At 42.7% G+C, this 23798-nt stretch overlaps 1 protein-coding gene across 2 annotated transcripts; it reads right to left on the reverse strand.

Annotated features, from left to right (window-relative positions):
* Positions 1-1126: 1126 nt before the first annotated feature.
* LOC139050424 (diphthine--ammonia ligase) lies at positions 1127-23773 on the reverse strand. Of its 2 annotated transcripts, none has more exons than XM_070526779.1 (8): positions 23406-23773; positions 23229-23320; positions 19702-19886; positions 16591-16664; positions 13641-13759; positions 7231-7295; positions 5067-5158; positions 1127-2451 (listed from the first exon to the last, which is right to left on the reverse strand). In XM_070526779.1, the coding sequence occupies exons 1-8, from the start codon at positions 23426-23428 to the stop codon at positions 2310-2312; spliced, it is 792 nt and encodes a 263-aa protein (XP_070382880.1). In that variant the 5' UTR covers positions 23429-23773; the 3' UTR covers positions 1127-2309. The 2 variants fall into 2 exon arrangements, with proteins under 2 accessions (XP_070382880.1, XP_070382881.1); XM_070526780.1 differs by having other exon boundaries at positions 5067-5154; positions 7227-7295.
* Between the last annotated feature and the right edge of the window lie 25 nt (positions 23774-23798).

Genomic DNA, 23798 nt, shown 5'->3' on the forward strand with positions numbered 1-23798 from the left:
ATAACTGGAATAGCAATGTATTTCATTGTGCACTTTGGCAATGAATATCAAGAAACTGCTGTCATTGAGAGAACCTGTTCCAAGTAAGTACACCTTGCGGATTCACTGGCTACAATTTGTGAATTGCAATATGCACCGTAAAATAAGTGCTACGAGTTCAAAACTGAATTAGTGAAATTTTAAACAGTTGTTGATGCAGTTCAATTTCCTGGTCTCGTAATGTCTGCCTCTTCTAGAGATCTAGCTAAAGGACAAGAATAGTACAATCTGCCACAGGCAAAATAAAAAATTCTGTATGGTCTCAATAAAAATAAACATTCGGTGCACTTTCCAAATAATTGAATTTATATTTATTTTGTTACCTTTGGATTGCCTTGCATCTAACAAAGCTTAAGCACACCTGCCATTGTGCACAACTTGCATGTTGGAGGTTGTGAAGTGAGAAGGTCAGGTGACCAGCATTTGGCACTCTGCAGTCATGTCATTAAGTGTTGACCTTGGCAATTTTACAATAAAGCTGCATTCACACGATGGGACAGATCACCAGTTTTGTCCGCAGACTGGCATGACGTGGTTCAGTGCCACCGAATCACACCTCACTCAACGAAGCGGCTGATGAGCTGCTTGCAGCGCGATTTGTTGCCGCACAGTGGCGTCACACTTGTCTGCCAACTGAATAAGCGATCCGTACCGTCGTGCGAATCAAGCTTAAAGGGAGTTCCACAATGTTTTTTGTGCATTGAAGGCCGGCGTGCAATGGTGTGGTCGATATCAAATATAAATGCAACGCAACATGCGTCAAAACCTGAATTTGCATTGAAATGCAATGATCAAGGATTATAAAGTAGAAGTTACCTTGCATATTTATTTTATTTATTTATTCAATACTGCCGGCCGCCTTTCGGTAGCCAAGGCACGAGTGGGTACGTGACGTTTACATATTAATGGTCCGTCAAGAAAACAACAACAGTAACAACTATAACAGAGAACCACACAGGCACACAGTAAAGTTGCTGTGAAGCAAATCAGGAACAAACAAAACAAGACGCATTACATTCAAATCGGAAAATAAAGCATCAAAAGCATACCAGTGAAAAACCGAGCACACAAAACTTATTGGCTAGAACTGATTGCTGAAAAGAATGTATCGGCGTGATGATATGTCTCATTAGAATGGACAATAGCATACATGCATGGTTTTTTTACCAGTAATCTGCAATTTTTGTTTCTTGTGTCGTGGTATAGCGGTTTCATGTTGGAGGTCAGCTAGGAGTTCATACGGCTGCAGCAGTGAAAGCCAACGTCGTTCTGCTGCAACTCAGCCTGCGTGGAACCGTCACGGAGCAACTGCTACTGCATTTGAGTGAGACCGTGAGTCACCAAACAGACCCCTATTACTTCCGAAAAGTGTGAGAATGCGCTTGAACAGCTGTACTGCCTTTGATGTCAGTTGTGTGCAGATTTCAATGAAATGAACCACACTTCTGACCACACAAGATCCCCTATGGATCAAGAACTTGCTTTGTAAACAGTATATCAGCCAGATGACAAGCAGTTGAAACTCTACAGTCATGCCTCTAAACCTTAAGTCATCTTACTGTGATGGCAATCATATACCAGTGGCACCCGTAACCCAGATGAGTGCGTGTGTGTGTGTGAATATGTGTGTACACTGTCCTGGCCATCTACAGTCCATTTTGGGCAGTGGGGAAAAAAATTACGAACTGGCATGCCATGTACACCACATACAGCTTTCCTTTGTCAAATGCAGTGCGCTATGCTAGAGCACTGGCATATGACTGGAGGATCCAGAAAGAGAGAATCTGAAGCACAGGCAGCAGCATGTGTAATTGTATTGTAACCATCCATTAATGCATCTCTTGTCTTGTTGCCAGGTAAGGCTACCTGCCAAATGTACTCAATGCGTCCATACATCACGGAGGAACCCACGCGCCTCATAGCATTTTACCAATGCAGCGCTACCAACTGTCCCAGCAGCATATCTTGGCAGATCAGCCAGGAAACTGGCTTTGATAATCAAACTTTGATGGTTTCAGTGCAATGTGTTTGTGCACATTTCAACTGAACGAATAACACTGCTCGATTACAGAAAGCCCAAGGGAGCAAAAATTTGCTTCAAGAACAGTACTTCTGCCAGCTGTGTATTGACTGCAGTTTGTAAACAGGCATGGGTTGTTTGCAGGAACATAACACCGCTAGAAAAATTAATCTGCATTCTCAGTTTCTAAGTGGAAAATATGCTTTCAGTTACAAAACAAAATGCGACACTCGCTGTTATCAGCAAATAATCAACGTGGTAATGACACTTCCGGTGTTTTTTGTGCGTCTTCATCACAGCGTGGCTTATCTTCAAGGTGCATTCGCTTTATCTTCAGGTAGCCCACAGGTGCGAATGCATCATCAGAGTGAATTACGACTTCACTTTCATCTCTAGAGAATAAAAAACGAACAAAAGACAAAGATGAGGGCAGGATGCCATAGGCAGTAATGCACTTTCAAAAAGTATGATGCAAGACATGCAGATATACACTCTAACCTCGGTTATAACGAGCATATACAAGAGAAATTATAGGAACTCCAAAGTAAACTTAAGAAGGCCAACTCAGGATGGGTTGGCCATGCCTTTGTTTCATTGAGTATTCTACTAATATAACGATGGTGGAAATGCAAGACCTGAGATAATATCAGTTACAGTGCAGCAAATACGTGTTCACTTCACAGTTCAAACTAAGCATTCTGGTAGCAAAATATGTCCAAATACACAGCAAGAACAACTTGAAATGGCACACTCTAGACACCTGCGAGTCTTTTGGCCAGTGGCTTGGGTTGGCTGCCCAGTAGCCACTACATCAACGTGCTGATCCCACATGCTGACGCTAGGGCTATTTAATTGTTTACCTCCACTTTATGCAGGCTCGTGCGGACGAGTGTAATGTCGAGAAGAGGTTATGGCGTGTTTCTGTGTATGCATATGTGAATTCATATATATACATGTATGTGTGCATATATATGTGTGTATGTATGTATATGTGTATGTATATGTATACGTATATACATGTACATACATTATTTCCCCTCTTTCTTTCATTATATTTGACTTTTATATATACGTGTGTATGTATGTATGTATGTATGTATGTATGTATGTATGTATGTATGTATGTATTATGTATGTATTATGTATGTATGTATGTATGTATGTATGTATGTATGTACGTATGTATGTATATATATATCTGCTTCTGTATATGAAGCATTATATCTGGTATTATGTATTCTTATTCTGATGAACTGTTATTTTCTGTTCCATACGTTTTTGTTTAACGGTTCGACATTCACGTCGACGTCAAGCCCTGCCTTGAATATGGTGTCCGGGCCTCTTTCAAGCTGCAGACCGCAGCTTTTAGCCCTGTCAACCACAAAACCTGTTCTCGAAAATAAAGAATTTGAATTTGAATTTGTGCTGCACTTGTATGACTGGACTGTAGCCAATCGGAGCCGACAAAAGGCGCTCGACATCCCACTTTGTCCGACTTTGCATCCACTGGCTGATTACATGCCCTTGCCAGAGCACTGAAATTGATGTACATACTAGTTTCCTTTCAAGAACAAATCTAGACATATTGCAGTTAAATTCAATGCAAATGTGCAGCACACGAAGATAGCTTCTGTATGCTTATACAGCGCAGCATCTGAAACAGCCTGTCCGTATATTCGTCATCCGTGAGTACAATCATTTTACCTCCATGGAAGATTAGCTCACCTTCCTCTGAGACACACAATCACTCCAAAACTTCGCAGCCATCCCTGCAACGAACTTTCCCTATAGGGTACCTTCACCGTCATCGCCACATATATGTACACTCGTGAGCAAAATTATACAGACCACAGGGTCGCCGAAAAAAACTACATTTCCTTGCAGCTGACGTGCTAAACTCAAATTTACGAGTACACTGGAAAGATCACAATGCCAAGTTTGAAATGCAGTGCTCAAATTCAACTTGCATTTACATACAGAGCAAAAAATTGGCTTTATCGGGCAATCCCTGGTCCATATACTTTTGCTAACGGGTGTAATAACAGATGGCGCCGACATTAGCAGACGAAACGGTGCTGTGCATTTGTAATGCCAGCCTGTTTGTCTGCTGTCTGCTGCCTACACTCATTGAAACTGCGGTGTAGGAAGTGTAGTTTTCTTGCTACACTTCTTCTAGAAAAAAAAAAAATGCCTTCGTGTAGAAGGGTGATGCTACATTTTTCCTAGGCCGGTTAAAAAAAAATTGTGGCTTTCTAAAAAAAATAACCCTGCTGATTGGATGGTTGTGTATTAACACCACAAAGGCCAAGCATTAAAAAATTAAATTATGGGGTTTCACGTGCCAAAACCACTTTCTGATTATGAGGCACGCCGTAGTGGAGGACTCCGGAAATTTCGACCACCTGGGGGTTCTTTAACGTGCACCTAAATCTAAGTACACGGGTGTTTTCGCATTTCGCCCCCATTGAAATGCGGCCGCCGTGGCTGGGATTCGATCCCGCAACCTCGTGCTCAGCAGCCTAACAGAAAGGCCAAGCATCATTCCACATTCAAGGAAGATAACTTGATCACCTTTATTTGTTGACACAGAGAGCACATTCGTATGAGAAAACAACGTGGTACTAAGTATTTGAGTAAAAAGATAATTAGCATATCAATTAACTAATTAGTAATTTGTTTGCTGAACTACACAGAAGAGCAAATCTTGCTCCAGCTCATCAAAAACACTACAGCAGGCGATGTTTCTCACAGTTAAATCTACATATTGCCATACCAAAACTGGAGTATAAAAAATGATATGTTGGGCTTTCTGGGGCCCTTTGGAGGCGTCACATTGGCGTTTCGTTCACATAGGCCCGATCGCAATTTTTTTGCCACCAATATATCAGCAAGTAGGGTTGTAACAAATATTCGATATAACAAAAACATTTTCATTATATCCACAGTGTCTGGTATGTCTGTCCTAAAATCATCTTAGGCCAGTGTTGAAACAAACATTCAAACTCACACGACAATCCGTTTGCGAAACAACGGGCAATCCAAAGTGGCAGTCTCGTATTCGCCACCTTCACCACAGACATTGAGGCCATACTTTTCTTCCTGAGAAGTATCAAATAAACAAATAAATTTTAAGTTCATTGCCATCACAGTTGTCCGCTTGGTAGACCACAATGATCATTTCCTTAACTCGTTATGCGCAGGAGCTGTTTTTCGAAGTCCAGACCCTCGAATAACATTTCTTGTGTTAGAAGCATTGCTGTCAGGGTACAAAAGCAAACACTTTCTCAAAAATGTGCAAATGTTCATTTCAAGAACTTAGCAGGGTTGTAATTGTGCACAAACTTAGTAGTCAAACTTCAGTTTAAAGAAACAATGAACATTCTTTTTGATTTAACGAAGTGCTTTGGATTCCCTGTCACTTATTCAGGAGCCCAATAGTACACTGAAAACATTGAAGCAGCAAAGCAAACTCAACACCTTGTCTTTTTCAATGAAGTTTTCTTTTAGAAGTATAGATAAAGATAAAACGGGTAAAGAAAATGTTGTGTTAAACAATGCCTTGGAGTGTATTGACGTTTTGCAACAGTAAATATACATGACCCCAAAACACAGTTAACGGCTGTTTTTTTGCATTTTGCCCCCATCAACATGCGGCCGCCACAACGGGCAGTCGAACCCGGGACCTTGTGCTCACCAGCGCAATGCTGTAGCCACTGAGGCACCGTAGCAATCTCTTCTATAAACGCCTGCACCCGCAGCAGAAATGAAATTTTCTTTCGCTCTTGAATAAATACTACGCTATTTGCATCAGTGTTTTCAGCTTTACTGCGACAACAATTATATGGACACTCCAGGCACTTTTTCGTCGTCATCGTGATGTTCCGTATAAAATCCAAGTGCGATAACATTGTTTCCACGCACCGTATGCTGTACATGCAAGTGAAAGTGTGCAAGGGTGAGCATCTTCCATCGCGCATAAAGCACCGAGGGAGGGGAGGTTGTGTTCTACTACAGCAGTGGCTGCGTATGGCGCAGGTGCGTAGGCCCTATATTTAAAGTGACCTTCAATGGAGACAGCGCGCGCCGACTTCCGATAGCCTCGTGTGCGCTGTGTTTTCGCCGCTTAGTTCGCGTTGAAGCGAGAGGCAGCACAAAGCTCAATTCGCTCGCTGCAGCTGCCGTGCTTCCTCAGACCAGCGTTTTGACAGCAAGTGTCTGTGGTCATCGAGTGCGATGTGTTCATGTTTGCTTGTGCACCCATGACAATTACTTCAATTACTTCAATTAGAGAGCGAATGTTTACAAGCTTATACAGCCAATAAAGCTACTATTCTTACTTCATGTAGTTGACTAATAATTCGCTATCGCAATCGATGCTTCGCCTTTTGGGTCAAACTGCGGCTTTTCTTTATTCAGTGAAGTTCTTAAGCTAACAAAACTAAAGAAATATTTCACTGACACCATCAACTTTGCTAGACAGGTTTACCGGAAAGTTGCCCACCTCATATTTCCACTCAATTTTCTTTCGAGTTTAGGTGGGCTACCTCTCAGGATTTTACAGTAATTCATATATTACAACTGCAACTCGTAAATGTGTGTTTATGTAAAATCGCATGTTACTTGTGCATATTTGTGCATCTTGAAAGTGATGCACTATATTTTGGCCGCAAGCGCAAGTGACGCGCTGTAGCCGGTCGTCACAGAAACACGTCTCTCCAGTCATTTGGTGGTAAATAGGTTGAGATCTACGATGCCCTTTCGTGCGATAGATACGTCACATATTGGTGACGTAAAAGTAGGTGACCTAACCTTACCTTAATTTCATGGCGCGTACCTAATATCCTTCTTTCATAAGTGACGCTGTAAGTTTTAGTCGCAAATATGCCAACAGTAAGAGAAATCTGTCTAGCCTTCATACAGTTGCCTGCTATGCACAACAAAAAGACACACCCTTCCATGTGGCAGGAATACCTGACATGGCCCTCTGGTGACTGGCAACACATTAAGTGTGTTATATGATGTCTCTTTGCAAATTTCCTCCCGAAGTGCAATCTTACAGTGCAATAGTACAAAAACAGGTAAGAACTGCCAATATGGCAGCTGTCACATTCCTTCCTCTTGACTGGGTTAAAGACAACTCAGCCTCGACCAGTCGAGGTCATGAAACTTACCATTGAGATCATGTGGTCGTAGATTTCGGCCAAGGTTTTCCCCAGGTGCTTGTGAGGTTCCAGACCTATAGGAATGTGAAACACCTATGTTGAAGCCGTTGATAAAGTAGCATGAACCGGACTTGACATCAAAGCATGACTGGACTTTCTAGCCCATCTGATGCAGCGACTCAGCATAAAATTTTGTTCTGCTGCCACCCGCGAGGTTGCGGGTTTGGATCTCAGCCACTGCAGCCATACTCCCATGGCAGTAGTTAATTGTAAAGAACGCTTGTGGACTTAAACTAAGGCATGCACATTTTATCACCTTTACGCACTGATTATTTCTGTCTATTGAAAACTTAGTCTAGCCACATTTCTTCAGTATCATGGAGAGCTGTAAAACGGTTAGAAATTTTCGATTCCTCAGTGAGTTCTGTGATGTTTACAGAATGCGAACTCCATGCAAGTGTTCTCACAAGAATTGCAGATGTGAAAACATCAACTATTTTATGTCTAGCATGAAAGACACGCCTGATGTAAAACACTGGTACAAACAATGAAAGAAGTGAATCTGCTACATGAGGACATACTGACACCAAGAGCAAGTACCCAACTGTCTACCTTCCGACTAATTATAGCAAACAATTTATGTGTATTACTCAAACTTGCAGCACAGGTTTAATTCAAAGTGCTTCGATATGTAGTATGAATTGAATTGAATTCTGGGGTTTTACGTGCCAAAACCACAATACGATTTTGAGGCGCGCTGTAGTGGGGGGCTTCGGATTAATTTTGATTAACTCGCCTCCAATGCACGGGACACTGGTTCAATATGTGTGTGACATGTTTTAAACATCATTATTTTCATCAGTGCTTTTCCTTTTGATGCACTATCTTGGCATGCACAATTTTGCACAGAGAGCCTGAAGGGGTTAAGTGAGATGAATCAAGGTAACCGAAGGGACTCGATTTATTATTACAAAACCAACCCACAAAGAAGCCAGAAAAAACAGAGAAAATTAACTGTTTCTAATTAAAATTTAACCTGATAGTAATTTGCCTTCTTTTTACACCTCCACTTCCCCTTTTCACTATTATTTCTACACATAAATTAATAACACAGTCAACCCTTCCCATACTTTGAAAGAGCTGGGTTTGTCTGCACATTTTTTGGGTAAGAACAGCCAACAACAGTACTTCTCATTTTTCTAGCAATGCCATGGACAAGCTGGTTTCGTATTAGTGCTTGTCACACTTCTGGTAGATGGCAGCACACAGTTTGTGAGGTAGTGTAAGCAGGAATGCGTTTATTTTGCCAGAGAAAGTTAAACAAGTTGGAACGACAGAAAGCTGAGCTAGTTGGTAAGGATTCATTATGCAAACTAGAAGTGAGGCGTGCAGACAGGACACAAGAGTAGAGAAGTGGACAACACGAACGCCGACTATCAACTGAAGGGAGCACTCAGGCGAAAAATGAAAGAAGACACAAAACTCATCTGCGCATGCTCAGGAATGGTAACACCACGTGTCAATCGGGTACACGTGCTGGTCTACGTGAGAGATAACTGTTAAGGCACTTAATCTCTTCCTTATGTAAAGTAATCGAAGGCTGACTCACGCACGCACTTCCACCATTATAGATATGCCATGCCTCTACCATAAGACGCGTATCTTCATTCTTATGCCTGTACAGTATCGCGCATTCATCTAACTTTGGCTTGCAGTTACAATCTCGGCAATGTAGCGAAAGATTAGAAGGCGATCCACCGGTTAACGACCTTTTATGTTCCATTAGCCTCTGATTGATACACCGTCCCGTTTGCCCTACGTAGAACTGGCCACAGCTAAGGGGAATTTGATATACCACACCCATACGACATTCTGTAAAACTGTTGTTCTTATTGTGCTTCACTGGACAAATATCTGTTCGTTTTTTGCCTTTAACCCGCTCCTTTTTATTCTGTACGGCAGCGCATATCTTACCTAGCTTATTGGGAGCAGTGAAAGCAACATTAACATCATATCTACTAGCAACTTTTTTAAGCCTGTGCGACACTGAATGAATATACGGAATAGCCACTACTCTTTTTTTGCGATTACTGCTTTCTGTGATTACGTCCGTCCCCCTGGAAACCGACTTCTTTAGGCGCTCAGCTACAGTGGCCACCGCTACATTAGGATAACCTGCTTCTAGTAGGCGCCGGACCTGCGCATTAAAACTGGCGCTCATTTTGTGCATGCAGGATCTTGTGAGGGAAGACTTAAGGCACGACATGGCGATTCCGTTTTTTACTAATTTAGAATGCTTGGATTGAAAGTTTAGCAACGGCTTCGAAGATCTTGGGGAGTACTGCCAACAAACATGATTTTGTTCGAAGATCAAGGAAATGTCAAGAAACTGAATTACGCGTCGCTGAGGTAATTCCTTGGTAAACTTTAATCCTCCCCCATAAAGTTTAAATTGCTCACTTACTGAGGTAGCAACCGAGTCTAATTCTTTCCTATTGCAGAAAATCAGGTAATCATCAACGTAACGAAATATCTTGATAACGCTATCACCTAAGGCTTTCTCTAAGCAGTTGTCAACCTTACTCAGGTAAATGTTGCTAAGAATAGGGGCAACCTTTGAGCCAATGCAAATGCCTGATTTCTGCAGAAAAACGCCATCTCTCCACCCAATCAGCGTCGACTTCAAGTACATTGAAAGAATTTCCAGAAAAGCTCCTGTGGAAACACCGCATCTGTCAATAAAAGCCGACTCTTGCACTTGTTCTTTAATGCACTCATTTACGGAATTTAGCAACCCGTCATGCGGCAAGGAATAATACAGGTCTTCGATATCCATACTAAAAGCTGTACAATCACCCGGATTCTCCTCTCTTAAATAGTGAACTAGCGCCTGAGATTTACGTAGGCAAAAGGGATCTGAAAAAATTAGTGAAGCTAGGCAGTTCTGTAGGTAACTAGCGACACAAACCTGCCACGTCCCTTTCTCTGACACTATAGCACGAAAAGGAATTTCTTGTTTATGCGTCTTGGCCGAGAAAAACAGTTCTAATGTGAGGGATTTAGCTTTCTTGACATTACAAACAAGCCTATCAAGATTATGTCTTGACAAGAGGTCAAGCGCACGTTGCTTAACTACCGAAGGTTTGAGTTTGACAGGTTGCAAATTCTTTTCTATGGCTGAAATCGCTTTTTCTGAAAACACGTCATCTGGCATAATTACGAAATAACCTTCCTTGTCAGATATTACAGGTCTAAGTTTATGCTCCACAAGGTAATCAACTAACGGTCGGACAGGGTCAGGCGTCTTAAAATGGGAATTAGATTGTTTAAGGCTAGCAATGCAATCCGAAATACAGCGTGAGCGTTCTTCTTCCGGAACGAACCTAGTTATGCAGCGCGGTAAGCTTAAAACTTCAACGGGTTTAATGTTTGGCTTAAAACAGTGCTTAGGGCCTAAGGCAAGGGTTCTTCTATGGTTATCACTTACTATGGCGTCTCCAAGAACCAGTACATTGTTTGACGGTGAAATATTAGAAAGGTGTCTCCTCTTACTTTGTTGAAGCTCCGGAAGTTTCATCCTCCATAGGATGTCCGCATGTTGCATGGCTAACTTATTCCAATGGTTGTAAGGGCGGTTCCAAAGGTGACCGTCTCCCAGGGCCGCGCAACGGACCCTTAGACACTCCTGGTAGAACCTAACTTGGCGCCATGATTCAGCGGAAAGAATAGCTCCAATCCTCCTGGCATGCCCAGTTGATGGTTGAAGAAAGCCGCACATCATTTGAACTTCCGATGGGACGACACGATTACGACTAAACCACGACATGCTTCTAGCGCGGAACATACATATCGCAATTAAGGAAGCTAACGAAGCAGGATTGTGCAGATAAGTAGGGGAACAAGGAACAATTTTTTCAGATCCCTTTTGCCTACGTAATTCTCAGGCGCTAGTTCACTATTTAAGAGAGGAGAATCCGGTTGATTGTACAGCTTTTAGTATGGATATCGAAGACCTGTATTATTCCTTGCCGCATGACGGGTTGCTAAATTCCGTAAATGAGTGCATTAAAGAACAAGTGCAAGAGTCGGCTTTTATTGACAGATGCGGTGTTTCCACGGGAGCTTTTCTGGAAATTCTTTCAATGTACTTGAAGTCGACGCTGATTGGGTGGAGAGATGGCGTTTTTCTGCAGAAATCAGGCATTTGCATTGGCTCAAAGGTTGCCCCTATTCTTAGCAACATTTACCTGAGTAAGGTTGACAACTGCTTAGAGAAAGCCTTAGGTGATAGCGTTATCAAGATATTTCGTTACGTTGATGATTACCTGATTTTCTGCAATAGGAAAGAATTAGACTCGGTTGCTACCTCAGTAAGTGAGCAATTTAAACTTTATGGGGGAGGATTAAAGTTTACCAAGGAATTACCTCAGCGACGCGTAATTCAGTTTCTTGACATTTCCTTGATCTTCGAACAAAATCATGTTTGTTGGCAGTACTCCCCAAGATCTTCGAAGCCGTTGCTAAACTTTCAATCCAAGCATTCTAAATTAGTAAAAAACGGAATCGCCATGTCGTGCCTTAAGTCTTCCCTCACAAGATCCTGCATGCACAAAATGAGCGCCAGTTTTAATGCGCAGGTCCGGCGCCTACTAGAAGCAGGTTATCCTAATGTAGCGGTGGCCACTGTAGCTGAGCGCCTAAAGAAGTCGGTTTCCAGGGGGACGGACGTAATCACAGAAAGCAGTAATCGCAAAAAAAGAGTAGTGGCTATTCCGTATATTCATTCAGTGTCGCACAGGCTTAAAAAAGTTGCTAGTAGATATGATGTTAATGTTGCTTTCACTGCTCCCAATAAGCTAGGTAAGATATGCGCTGCCGTACAGAATAAAAAGGAGCGGGTTAAAGGCAAAAAACGAACAGATATTTGTCCAGTGAAGCACAATAAGAACAACAGTTTTACAGAATGTCGTATGGGTGTGGTATATCAAATTCCCCTTAGCTGTGGCCAGTTCTACGTAGGGCAAACGGGACGGTGTATCAATCAGAGGCTAATGGAACATAAAAGGTCGTTAACCGGTGGATCGCCTTCTAATCTTTCGCTACATTGCCGAGATTGTAACTGCAAGCCAAAGTTAGATGAATGCGCGATACTGTACAGGCATAAGAATGAAGATACGCGTCTTATGGTAGAGGCATGGCATATCTATAATGGTGGAAGTGCGTGCGTGAGTCAGCCTTCGATTACTTTACATAAGGAAGAGATTAAGTGCCTTAACAGTTATCTCTCACGTAGACCAGCACGTGTACCCGATTGACACGTGGTGTTACCATTCCTGAGCATGCGCAGATGAGTTTTGTGTCTTCTTTCATTTTTCGCCTGAGTGCTCCCTTCAGTTGATAGTCGGCGTTCGTGTTGTCCACTTCTCTACTCTTGTGTCCTGTCTGCACGCCTCACTTCTAGTTTGCATAATTAAAAAAGTTGGCAACTTGGGTCTTTCAAAATTGCACCATTGGCAGTTTGTGCTTTAATGGTTTCACTGAGAAAAAGAAAAGCTGACTTCAGAGATGAATCCAAGTGATTCCGAATGAGGTCCACTGCTCTCCAAGTGACAAAGACCCCGATGCGCTCGGCTTGTAATCTGAGAGTTAGTGTCGCACAGTATTTGGTATAGTGCTGCTAAGCTTAAGTTTTTGCAATAATGATTGAAATTTTTAATAAATAAACACTTAAAACATTGCCCACAGTGTATTTTGTAAAAAAAAGTGCACACTAAAACAATGTGGCCATCTTTGGTCAGAATTTGGGATAATAGTATGGCACGGAAGGAGTTTTCCCTTAGGCTTTCCCTTGGCTTCATTTGGGTGTTGCACACACACTTAACACCAGAAGAAAAACAAGTTAAAGAAGCCTTTTTTTCCATCCACCTAATCCCAACAAAGACTTCTTAATCGAAGTGTCAACAAACACTCATCTAGACTGTTTGCATACTTGTAACACAGGTTAGCGCACCACTTTAGAAAGCAGTGTGCAGCCTAAAACGGCTGCCGGTAAGGCATTATGGGAATCTTGAAGGAACGTGCTTTGCCGTATGATTCACTTGCAGCCACCAGCGCAGGATGTGCGTTGTGCTGCCGTGAAGCAACACTTTCAGAACTCGTCTCTAGCACTAGCTTAGTGTACGCATTCCACCTAATGCAGCGTTGCTTGCAGGTCCTCCATTTAATGTGTTTCCTTTAATTCCAAATCCATTTATTTCAAACAAATTGTCGAGCTTCTTCAAGTTCAAAGCATTTAAATTTACCACCCATCAACACCGCAATAGATGAGGCATTGCACCAGTGGCGTGAACAGATATAAGTGCCAGTTTTCCTTCTAGTAATTTTAGTACAAAACTTAAATCTAAATGTGGAGAACTTACCCAAGGCAGCAACTTTTATAAGGATGGCATGGACATTGCAGTCCACCATCTCCCTCAGAAGCTGGGCCTGGTCACGGTGCCAGAGATAGGCCAGCATTGTGACACCTAGCCTGTCACACCTGTGAAATCACAAGGGGAGGCAGGGGGAAGGAATGTCACTTCGCTTTACCTAATTTTAGTCACAAGGCAATATACTTTCCTCATCACGGGATATTGCCTCGCTGCCACAATGAAGGAAAAATAGAGAGAGAGAGAGAAAAAGAAAGCGGTAGTTATGATTTAAGCATCGCATGGGACCACTATTTCAATATAGTGACTATGAACAGCGCATTGCATATGAACAGTTTAGTACCGATACAGTTCTACGGGCCACTTTTACAGCTTCTTCACAAAGGTCTGCATGCATTTATTTAACCGTAACATATGTTGTATGTTCAAACTGTGCAGTCAAAAAAGAAAAAGAAAAGAAGAAGAAAGAAAATACTAAAATATTGGTAATAACTCTGGAGACATCTTGCTTGCCAGCGCTGGTCAGAACAATAAGAGAGAGCCTCTACCATGGAAAGGGCAGCTCACCTTCTTGCTTCATGGCCACACAATGTTACATGTGCTAATATGTTGGTTAATACTAAACTCTTTCTAAAATTTATTGTGGCAGAACACTCCCTGGGTGCCGCTTTCCAACTTCTACTGCATAACCAAGATTTCCAAGAGGGCCCATGGTGAGGGGCCAATAACAAATTTGCAATTTAAACACAGCAATGAAAAGAAACTGAACAGACACATACTAATTAAACTGTAAATGTGCACACACATGCATATTCACACACTCTCTCTCTCTCACGCACACACACATAGACGCATGTGCACTGGCTGTTCTTGGCAAGACCTTAGTGAATTATTAAACATGGAGTAGCAGAGATTTTTCACAGCAACAAATTAAATGCAGTGGCAGATGTCAAGATATGACTAACGCTGTGGTAAAATGCATTGGGAACAAACGTTAACTGGAACAGCAATGCATATTGCTGCACATGTTCAATACACATGAATCAAGGGTGCTGCTAAGCTCCATATTGCCGGCAAATTGGTACGGTTTTCACATCGGCCGACCTCAATTATTTGCAGTTACAAACATTTCCTTTATGGTTCTCATTTAACATATTAATTAGCAAATTTTAGTTTATTTATTCGCTATAGTGGTTATCGCGTAGATCCTGATGTCAGCTGCCATGAACGACATGTTGTCGAAGAATGATTTCTTGATCTCAGCTGTACCTTGTTTAGCTGTTCCTTAAACTATTTTCCGGGATGCACGATATATCAGCACCATATATATAGAAGCCACCACGTTACTTTGCAGAAATTTGTTACATGGCATCAGCATACATTGACTGTGCTTAAGTTATCACTGTTAACACTCGATAGAAAGGAAATAAACCAGTCAATACAGGTATCCATGCAGCATATCCTTAGTATCCATCCTGTCTGGGCTAGAAAGTGCATTATAATGTGTGTCAGAATCAAATTGTAGGATTTTAAGTCAAAAAGCCACTACCTGCCTATGGAGCATGCTATAGTGGGGGGTTCCAGCGTCAAGCGATTTCTCACTTTCATTTTTGCCTCCTCTTTCAACATGTATGTGTTGACGGGAATAAACATCCCTATTTGGACCACACGGCACTCCGCAATATGCACATAAAGGTATGCGCATGAGCATTTTTGCATGTCGCCCCCATCAGAATGCAGCTATCACAGTCGAGAATCGAACCTACAACCTAGGACGCAGCAGCAGAATACCTGAGTCCTTCAGGCACCGCGGCAGGTGTCAAAAGGTGTAGCGCACAAAATTTTTGGAAGTGTTAGCTGAAACACCCCATAGAGAAGTCTAACTAGAGCTACAGAGTCAAGTACGTGATATTCTGAAAATTTCAGGTCATGCGGTTTTCTATATAATTTCCATACTAAAGACTGAGAGCCTCAATATTACCACAGTATCTTTCAGTCACTACATAGAGACTCATTTTTGCATTTAGATGCCAGATATTTTGTCAAATTTGGTTCATAACTTGATTGAACGATGAAGTTTGTCTCAAAGCAACACCGGGGCTATGAGGGATGCCATGGTGGATGGCTCCACGTTAACTTCAACTGCCGGTGTTCCTTAAATGTGCACGTAACGGGGCGCTGAAGAGAAAAATTATTTCAGGTGTATCACCAAAATTACCCTCCTACAATACCAAAAAAAAAAAACACTCTTAGTGTGAGATGAGGCTTGCTAAGCCAGAAAAAAAGTGAGAACGAATAATGGGTGGCCATGCTGTGTTGAAGTTCCCGCACCAGTTCGCGATGACATCACAGATTTTGAGGGCCTCAGATCAAGCTTAGCTAACTTTTTTATCAGTAAACATCAAATGCCTTCTGTCTAAAAGAGCCAAAGAGAGAATTTGTCAAGTTTCAGTAACGCTTACTTTTGCCACAATCAGCTAAATTTTGAAGAATACTGCGACATCTGTGATAGCACATTGACCTACCGGCACTGTGGCTTCACCAAGAAATTAAAAAAAAAAATTAAACTTTAGACGTCCATTTTCTCTTGTAGCGATCACCCTCTTACTGTGAAATCAACAAAAATAAGAGTTCTGAAAGAATATCAATCTAAGCTGACTTGCAGTTTCTCTGTAGTGTCTTTTTAAACAAGTACGTGGGCATTTTTGAATTTCGCCTCAATCAAAATGGATTGGAAGTTAAGCATGGGAATCGAACCTTCAACCTCATTCTTCAGTGGTGAAACACCATAGCAAGTGAGCCACCGCAGTAGGCGTTTCAGAAGTTGAACCCAGTAAAAACCATTCCGAGTCATCTAAACTGACCATACTTAAAAACCAAACCAAACTCTCCTTTGAAAAACATCAAATAGAGACAAGACAGAGATTAGCAGGTGGCTTACACGTTAAGAACACGTACACGCTGGTAGTCTGAAAAAATGGCCCCAACAGAGACAGCTTCATAGTCAACTGCCGCCTAAAAAAAGGAAGAAGGTGCAGGGCAGATAAAAAAGAAAAGAAAACAAAAAGGACAAGGTATCATCAATGGCGGCACATAGAAGACCTTACTTCCACCACTTTAATAAGCTTTTTTTCTGAAAGTATGTGGCCATATTGAGCCATTTGCTGAAGGGTTAGCCTTTAACCCACTGTTAAAGCATCAATTTATCATGTTTTTCAGATCAGTATTTAACTTACTGGCTAGTGAAGAGAGATTCATCAAATTCAACAATTCACCCATCATCAACATGCTTTACATATATTTAACACATGAAACATCCCTGTAGACAATGATTGATGGCTTGATTTGCAGGGTTTAGTGTATAAGAGCAATACAGGGGAAACGAGAGATGTCGTTGTGAAGATCTTTGCATAATTTTGATTACATGCGACTCATTAAGGTGCACCTAAATCTAAGCACACCTGCCTTTTTGCATTTTTTTCCACATTGAAATGTGCCCCCGGCAACAAGGAATGAAACCCACAACTTCTTGTTTAAAGCAGAACTGACAGCAAATTTTTGTCCTGTATTTTTTTTTGTCATTGGGTACTCATTAAACCAGTAATTATACTATGGAGCCTCAATTCCCCGAGAGCACAATAAATAATTTACTATTTTAGAATTATGACCAGTTCAAATCACAAGCCAAAGTACAGTATGGCTCCAGACTTGAAACAAGAGACTCGCGACATTAACGAAACCTGTTATGGTAGTCTTGTGGTAACGAGAAAACCCTGACATGTACAAACCTGCTACGACCATGATGCCAAAGGGAGAGTCCATTCAGCACTCAACGAGAGAAACGGGGATAGCGAGTCTCATTGCATTTCTAAGAGAACTGTACGATGGGAAGGGCCAATTTGGCACTGTATGGCCTTCAGTCACTGCACCGAACTGACAGATACGCTCTTGAGTAGTCTGTGATACCATGGGACCACCACCTCCGCATACGGTGATGCGGATAGTCTGCCGTTTTCCAATCCAAAGGAATGCTGCACTAAGTGCACATTTTGAATGGGTCACACAAGAGGGGCAGTAATTATTTGTGACGCTTTTGAAGAATTGAGGCTCTGAACCATAATTACAGAGTCTATGGAGTCTAACTGCAAAGCATACTGAAAAAAAAACAGCAAAAGAAGCAAGACACACAGTGGACATGTTGTTTAGTCTAGAAGTCAGAATAAGTAGACATTACAGCATGTTTGGGCTTCAGAGTATAAAGGCCAGAGGTGGGCACTGTTAATTTGGACACACAAATGAGGCATCAACCTGTTATTATCCAGACAAGATTGATAAATACCCAGGTCATTGAGAAAGTATCATACCATGTCTCCAGAGGAACATTTAAAGTGATTATTAAAACTTGGTGCAGCAGAGATCAAGAGGCTATATTTTTGGCAACAGAGTGAGCACTGTGGCAGACTTCAGGACATACATGACAGTCACTGATGGATGAATCGGTTAATAAGATTAACTTTGCAACTTTTGAATTATCAACTCTATTCCTTTCAGGCATATATTAGTTTTGTGTGCTGAAAATATAGTACTACAATTTTTTTACACCTTTAGAAGTATATTTTTTTAAAGCCTGCACCAAAACTGACTAAACATTGCTTCAGTCAGCTTTGAAGCTCTACATGCAACCAACGACAAACCGCCTCCAACATCTACGCCTCGCGTTCTCACAGACAGCCAAAATAGCTGTGCAAGCACTACGATCAGCTACACGAGCCAGGAGCCCTCTGATCCACCTCACCAAACAATGATGCTGGCATTTACTGGTTAACACTGGCATTACTACGCATGTACGCCTGGTACCCAAACGTTGCAAGATCTCGGAGCACCAGGCAGCACATGACGCAGCGAGTGAGATTCTATCTACCACTTGTCATTGTGACGATAGTGCCAGCCTCCCGCCGCTCCTGGATCCTTTATTTGGAGTTCATTCCGAAGTTGCTACAAAAAAAGTGTAACATTAGGGAATGGCTGGTGCAACAAATACCACACAAACCAGATCCAGTGCCCCCTGGACAACTATGAGGGTGCCAAATTCTAGTGCAGGAGGCCGGAACTGGCGCAGCAGTAACTCCAGATGTCTTGCTCTGCTGGTAAGCATACCACAGCAAATGCAGCACCCCCAAATTAAGCACACCTGTACCCAGCATGTAAAACAGATATCCGCACAGCACAACCGCTTATCGCCTGCTATAAGATCGCAGTGCATTCCCTGACCAACATTTCAACCACTGGGGCTTGGCAGCAGACCTTGAGCATTGAATCCAACTGCAAACAGACAAGTGGTGTGCTCTCGAGGCCCTCTCTGCAATCTCTTGTGAAGCAGGCATCATTCGCCTTCTTTAGAAGAGTTGAGTGACACCCTTGAGTTCGGCCGCTGACTCCCATGGTGTCCCACCTCTTTCCTTTGTTCAATTACCCAGCGCTTCACACTTAGGCCATAGAGCCAACTCTAAGTTAATAAATGCTGTATTCATTCATTCATTGTCTCAACAAATGTGTACTCAAGCGTGAATGTTCTCATATATTTCTTTTTTACCTCCTTGCCTTTTTTGCCATTGTATTCGTGTTTTTGTATGCTCCACTGCAGTTGTCAGTCCTGCTAAGAAGTGACATTCCTTGTTCTACCATTGTCAATCCCTTCAAGTCTCCATCCTCCTGTGAACAGTTCGCTCTCTTGTTTCAATGCTGTTACAATAATTTGTAAAACTCAGAGCATATTTCATCAAGACGCTGAAGTAACAAGTCTCACAGGAATCACAGAATATTTTACTTAGCAATGGCCTACATGGTTCTTCATAAAAATTATTTAGATGCTTGGCCCACCTGTGCTTCACATTTGCAACATTTCATGCGTCTTCAGCGTCTTCATCAAAGCTATCTAAAAGCCAGTCAATATTAGAGAAAGTGATCTCTTGGTAACATTAATTTGCAGATCTCCCTCGATTTTATGTAACTATGTTGTCTGTGTTAGCTTCGTGCTGCCAAGTCTACTCACTTTAGCCCTTGTCATCAACTTGAAAAGATCTTCAACTTCGTCCCCTTCCGTGACCTCATACTCGCTCGCTTGGTTGTGCGGCTTGCCAACGATGTCCCCCTGGAACAGCGGCAGCCCCATAGCTTCAGCATAGTGGTCAATGATTTCATGGCCTACAGACTGGTACATGTAGCTGTCGAGCTCATCTGCAAGAGACAACAGATGATGGCCACGATGAAGTTCCCGAATGCACACCTACTTGAAAGTGTTGGGCATCCAGATGTAACTGTCAGATTTGTTTCAACGCTTTGCCTCGGCAGGCACACCCACGCCCCATAAGCAGGAGATGTTACGGCGTTGGAATGACGTGGTTGTCTGGTTAAAAGACTGCGTGGGAAGTGTGTCCATTATATGTGCTGCTTGTAGAAACGCAAGTCGTCTCTGTCTTGCGCTCCACACAAAAAAAGAAAACACATGAAATTCTGGCGTTTTACAGGTCAAAACCACGATATGATTGATTTTGCAACCTGGGGTGCTTTAACATGCGAGTAAATCTAAGTGCACAAGCATTTTTAAATTTTGCCCCCATCAAAATGTGGCTGCTGCGACTGGGATCGAACATGTGATCTCAAACATGTGACCGCACTTGCTTCAAGTGTGGTCAGCACTGCACGGTCAGTCTTTTCTTGCAGAGCAATTTAGTGCAGGTGTGGTTAACAAAGGTCACAGTTAGGTGCCCCCTGCCATGTTGGTTCGGTTGCTGTGGTGTTCTGTTGCCAAGCATGAGGTCGTGGGTTCAATTCGCAGCAGCAGTGGCTGCAATTTTGACGGGACCGGAATGCGGGAACGCTCGTCTACTTAGATTCAGGTGCATGTCACACAAGATGAGGTGATCAAAATTATTCCAAAGCCATTCACTACGGTGTCTCTCAGGTCCCAGGTATTGCTTTGGGATGTCAAACCCAAAGAACCAACCAACAGTTAAATGCAACACTGGGACTATAGAGATGCCTTAGTCGAAGACTTCAGATCAAATTGATTAATTGAGGCCTTCTAACATTGTTAAGAATGGCGAGCTACAAGACAAAATTGCCACCCAATTACGACAAAAGGGCAAGACGCGCATTCCGCACTCTCCGTCGCTACAGGTAGGAGGCGTTCGAAGAACCGGCCTTTGCGCTGTTAAGAATGGCGAGCTGCTAAGCAAGATTGCCACCCGATTACGACAAGGGGGGCAAGACGCGCATTCCGCACCCCCTCCGTCACTGCAGCTAGGAGGCGTTCGAAGAAGCGGCCTTTGTGCTGAAAACCGCTTCCTTCCTCCAGCCCCATCGACATTGTGACGGGATGAGTTCGGTGTGTGAACAATGGTTTCGGAGTTCCCCAACGTGGACCTGATATGACACGCATGGACAAGCTGCCGTGGGGAAGCCGTATTTTGGTGCTTCTCGCGCTTCGGCGTGACGCAAAACAACGAGCTACCCTCGATCGGCACCGATACTTCCCGGAACGGCACCCCTCCAACGCCGTCGTTTGGGCATCAGAATGTGCGTGCCTTTGTGTCTGTAAACTGATCTGCAGAGCAGCGGCGAGTTGGTGATGAGTAAACGAACAGTCGCCGCCTCGTATGGCCGGCGGATCGAGTGTATAAAAACTGTGGTTGTGCGAATGCTGAGGACACTTCTCTTGAGCAGTCATGTTAGACTGAGTCACTTCTCTCATGCAGTCATGTTGGACTGATACTCTTTTTCTCAAGCAGTCATGTTAGAGTGATTTAATTTCTGTAAGTAAACCCTTTTCCTCGTTCTCGATGAGAAACAGTTCTTCACTTCATCAACGATCTCAGCATAAATAAGTTGGACGACGGCATGGGCCAGCTACCTTCGAATTCATGCCGTACTCCAATCTTGGCAAAGGACCACGGACGATGGGATTGAGCCCCCAATCCTGACAACATACACCCAGGTTGTGGTACCACACGAGTGTTTTTTTTTCTTTCCCTAAATGACCATACTTATTTTTTTATTCTTATGTAGCTAATGCGACCTGCAAGTTCTCTCTCTTTTTTTTTGTTCCTGATGCCGCACTCCACTCTTAGCTGTTGCTTTAGTTTATTCGTATTCGAGAAAGATAAACAAAGACCGCAAATGAAAACAATATGCTATGTGTGCTCTGAAATTCTTTTCCTATTGCCAAGAGGTGAACAAAATTGTCTTTTCTTTCATTTATCAAAATAAAATAGAAATTGACTGATGTTGTCGCGATTTCGACAACATCAGAACTTTATTCGGGATTCACGATGGCGCCTTCTTGTTTTTGTTTGTTTGTTCCCTCCTTCCTTCCTGTCTTAAAATTCTGCTTCCATCCCTCCTTAAAGAGCCAAGCAAACACGTAGGCACTGATGTGTCCAGTGAATAAGCAAACTGACGATGCTACACGCACACATGAACATGCATCTTGTGGAGGTCATTTGCACCTTCTCGTGGTTATTATGTTTCATCAGGGGTCAGAGCAACACTTTGCCAGCATTATAATGAGATCGCAGGCGGCCACGAACGGTGGATATGATAAGAGTGGTACAGAATATAGTGGAATTCGCTGCAAACTTGCAGTCCCGTCACTTTTTGCGTTGTATCACAGCGAGGCGCTAAGTATGGAAATGTTTAGGCAGTGACTTTTTCCCTGACACTTTCACAGCCAAGATTTTCAGCACGGTGCAAAAGCATTTCCAGACGAGAAGCGAGAAATACATTGGGCTGACATCGAGTCAGAAAAATTTTTTGACTTAAATGATACTCTGAGATATCGAAGTTCGAGTTAACGAGGGTTTGCTGTATATTGCTGATGCTGGATTGCACTCTTGACATTTGCAAGATATGTTTACGGGGTACACTGCAGCACATTGTCAACTGCAGTTGTAGATAAATATGGTTTAACAGATTGCGAGTTTCCAAGAAAAAATGTGTATAATTTATCCAGACAGCACGCCCTAAATATCCCGCGTAATTGAGGTAACGTACAGGTTTGACACTATAAATCATTCCTGCATCAGCTGATTGCAAAACAAAGGACCGATTATTTGAATGTTTCCGTCTATCAAGATACAAGTAATATATGCCTTTGTGAATAGTTTGCGTCTGCTACCACATTCTTTTTCACACGTTCAACATGCAAGCAGAATTTGTCATCTTGATTACACTGCACCAAAAACACCCGAAGCTGCCATTATCAAAAATTTAGATTTTGCCAGCTAAACCCGCCAGTAACATAGCTAGGGAGCAAACGCGAACATCTTGTATGATGAACGGCTAGCTTTTTGCTCCTCCTTAGTATTTAAAACAAACTAAGTACGCCATACGTGCATTTCAAGGCGCCGAGCAAGCGTCGATGGCCAAACATCGAAGGGAGGGAAAACCTAAACTTAGGTGCAATTAGACATTTCGGCAACGGCACATATCTATATATGAGGCCAACAGGACACTTGTGAGGGTCTACGCATCCGGTAATGCCCACTATCCCAAGTTTATTCAAAGCAAAGCGCCACATACCACTGTCTTTCGGCTTCAAGTGGGCCAGGGCGACGATCTCGTGACCATTCTCGATGCACTTCATCATGTTGAAGCAGCTGTCCTTCCCGCCGCTGCAGGATAGAAAATCGGAGGCGTTTACTTGGCGTTAAGTTTCATTCTACGTGTAGAGGAAAGCTACAACGACGCCACACTCACCTAACCAATGCCAACACTTTCATGACGCGCGCAGGCGATGTTGTCACGAAGTGAATGCGTCTTGAGAATCAGCAGCTCGGCAACTTGAGGCACGACACACGTCCAGTTGGAGGACCGTCACGGAATTGATCACCCGTAGCCGGAGGCGCCCGATTACCCAGATGAAATTTTGCTGAACCGCAAGACTTGCGGCCAACGCAAGCACTTTTGCCAACTTGCGAAGCGAAACTAATGTACGCGCCCTGGACTTTGTTGTGCAAATTGGTTGGAGCACGCGAGACATTTAAAAATGGCGACATACCAGCGTTTCAAACAGCAAGTCGCAATCGCGACAACGTCAGTCAACTCGTAATTTATTTGATAAATGAAAGAAAAGAGAACTTTGTTCGCCTC

This window comes from Dermacentor albipictus, chromosome 10 (assembly GCF_038994185.2).
Source record: "Dermacentor albipictus isolate Rhodes 1998 colony chromosome 10, USDA_Dalb.pri_finalv2, whole genome shotgun sequence".
NCBI classification, from domain to species: domain Eukaryota; kingdom Metazoa; phylum Arthropoda; class Arachnida; order Ixodida; family Ixodidae; genus Dermacentor; species Dermacentor albipictus.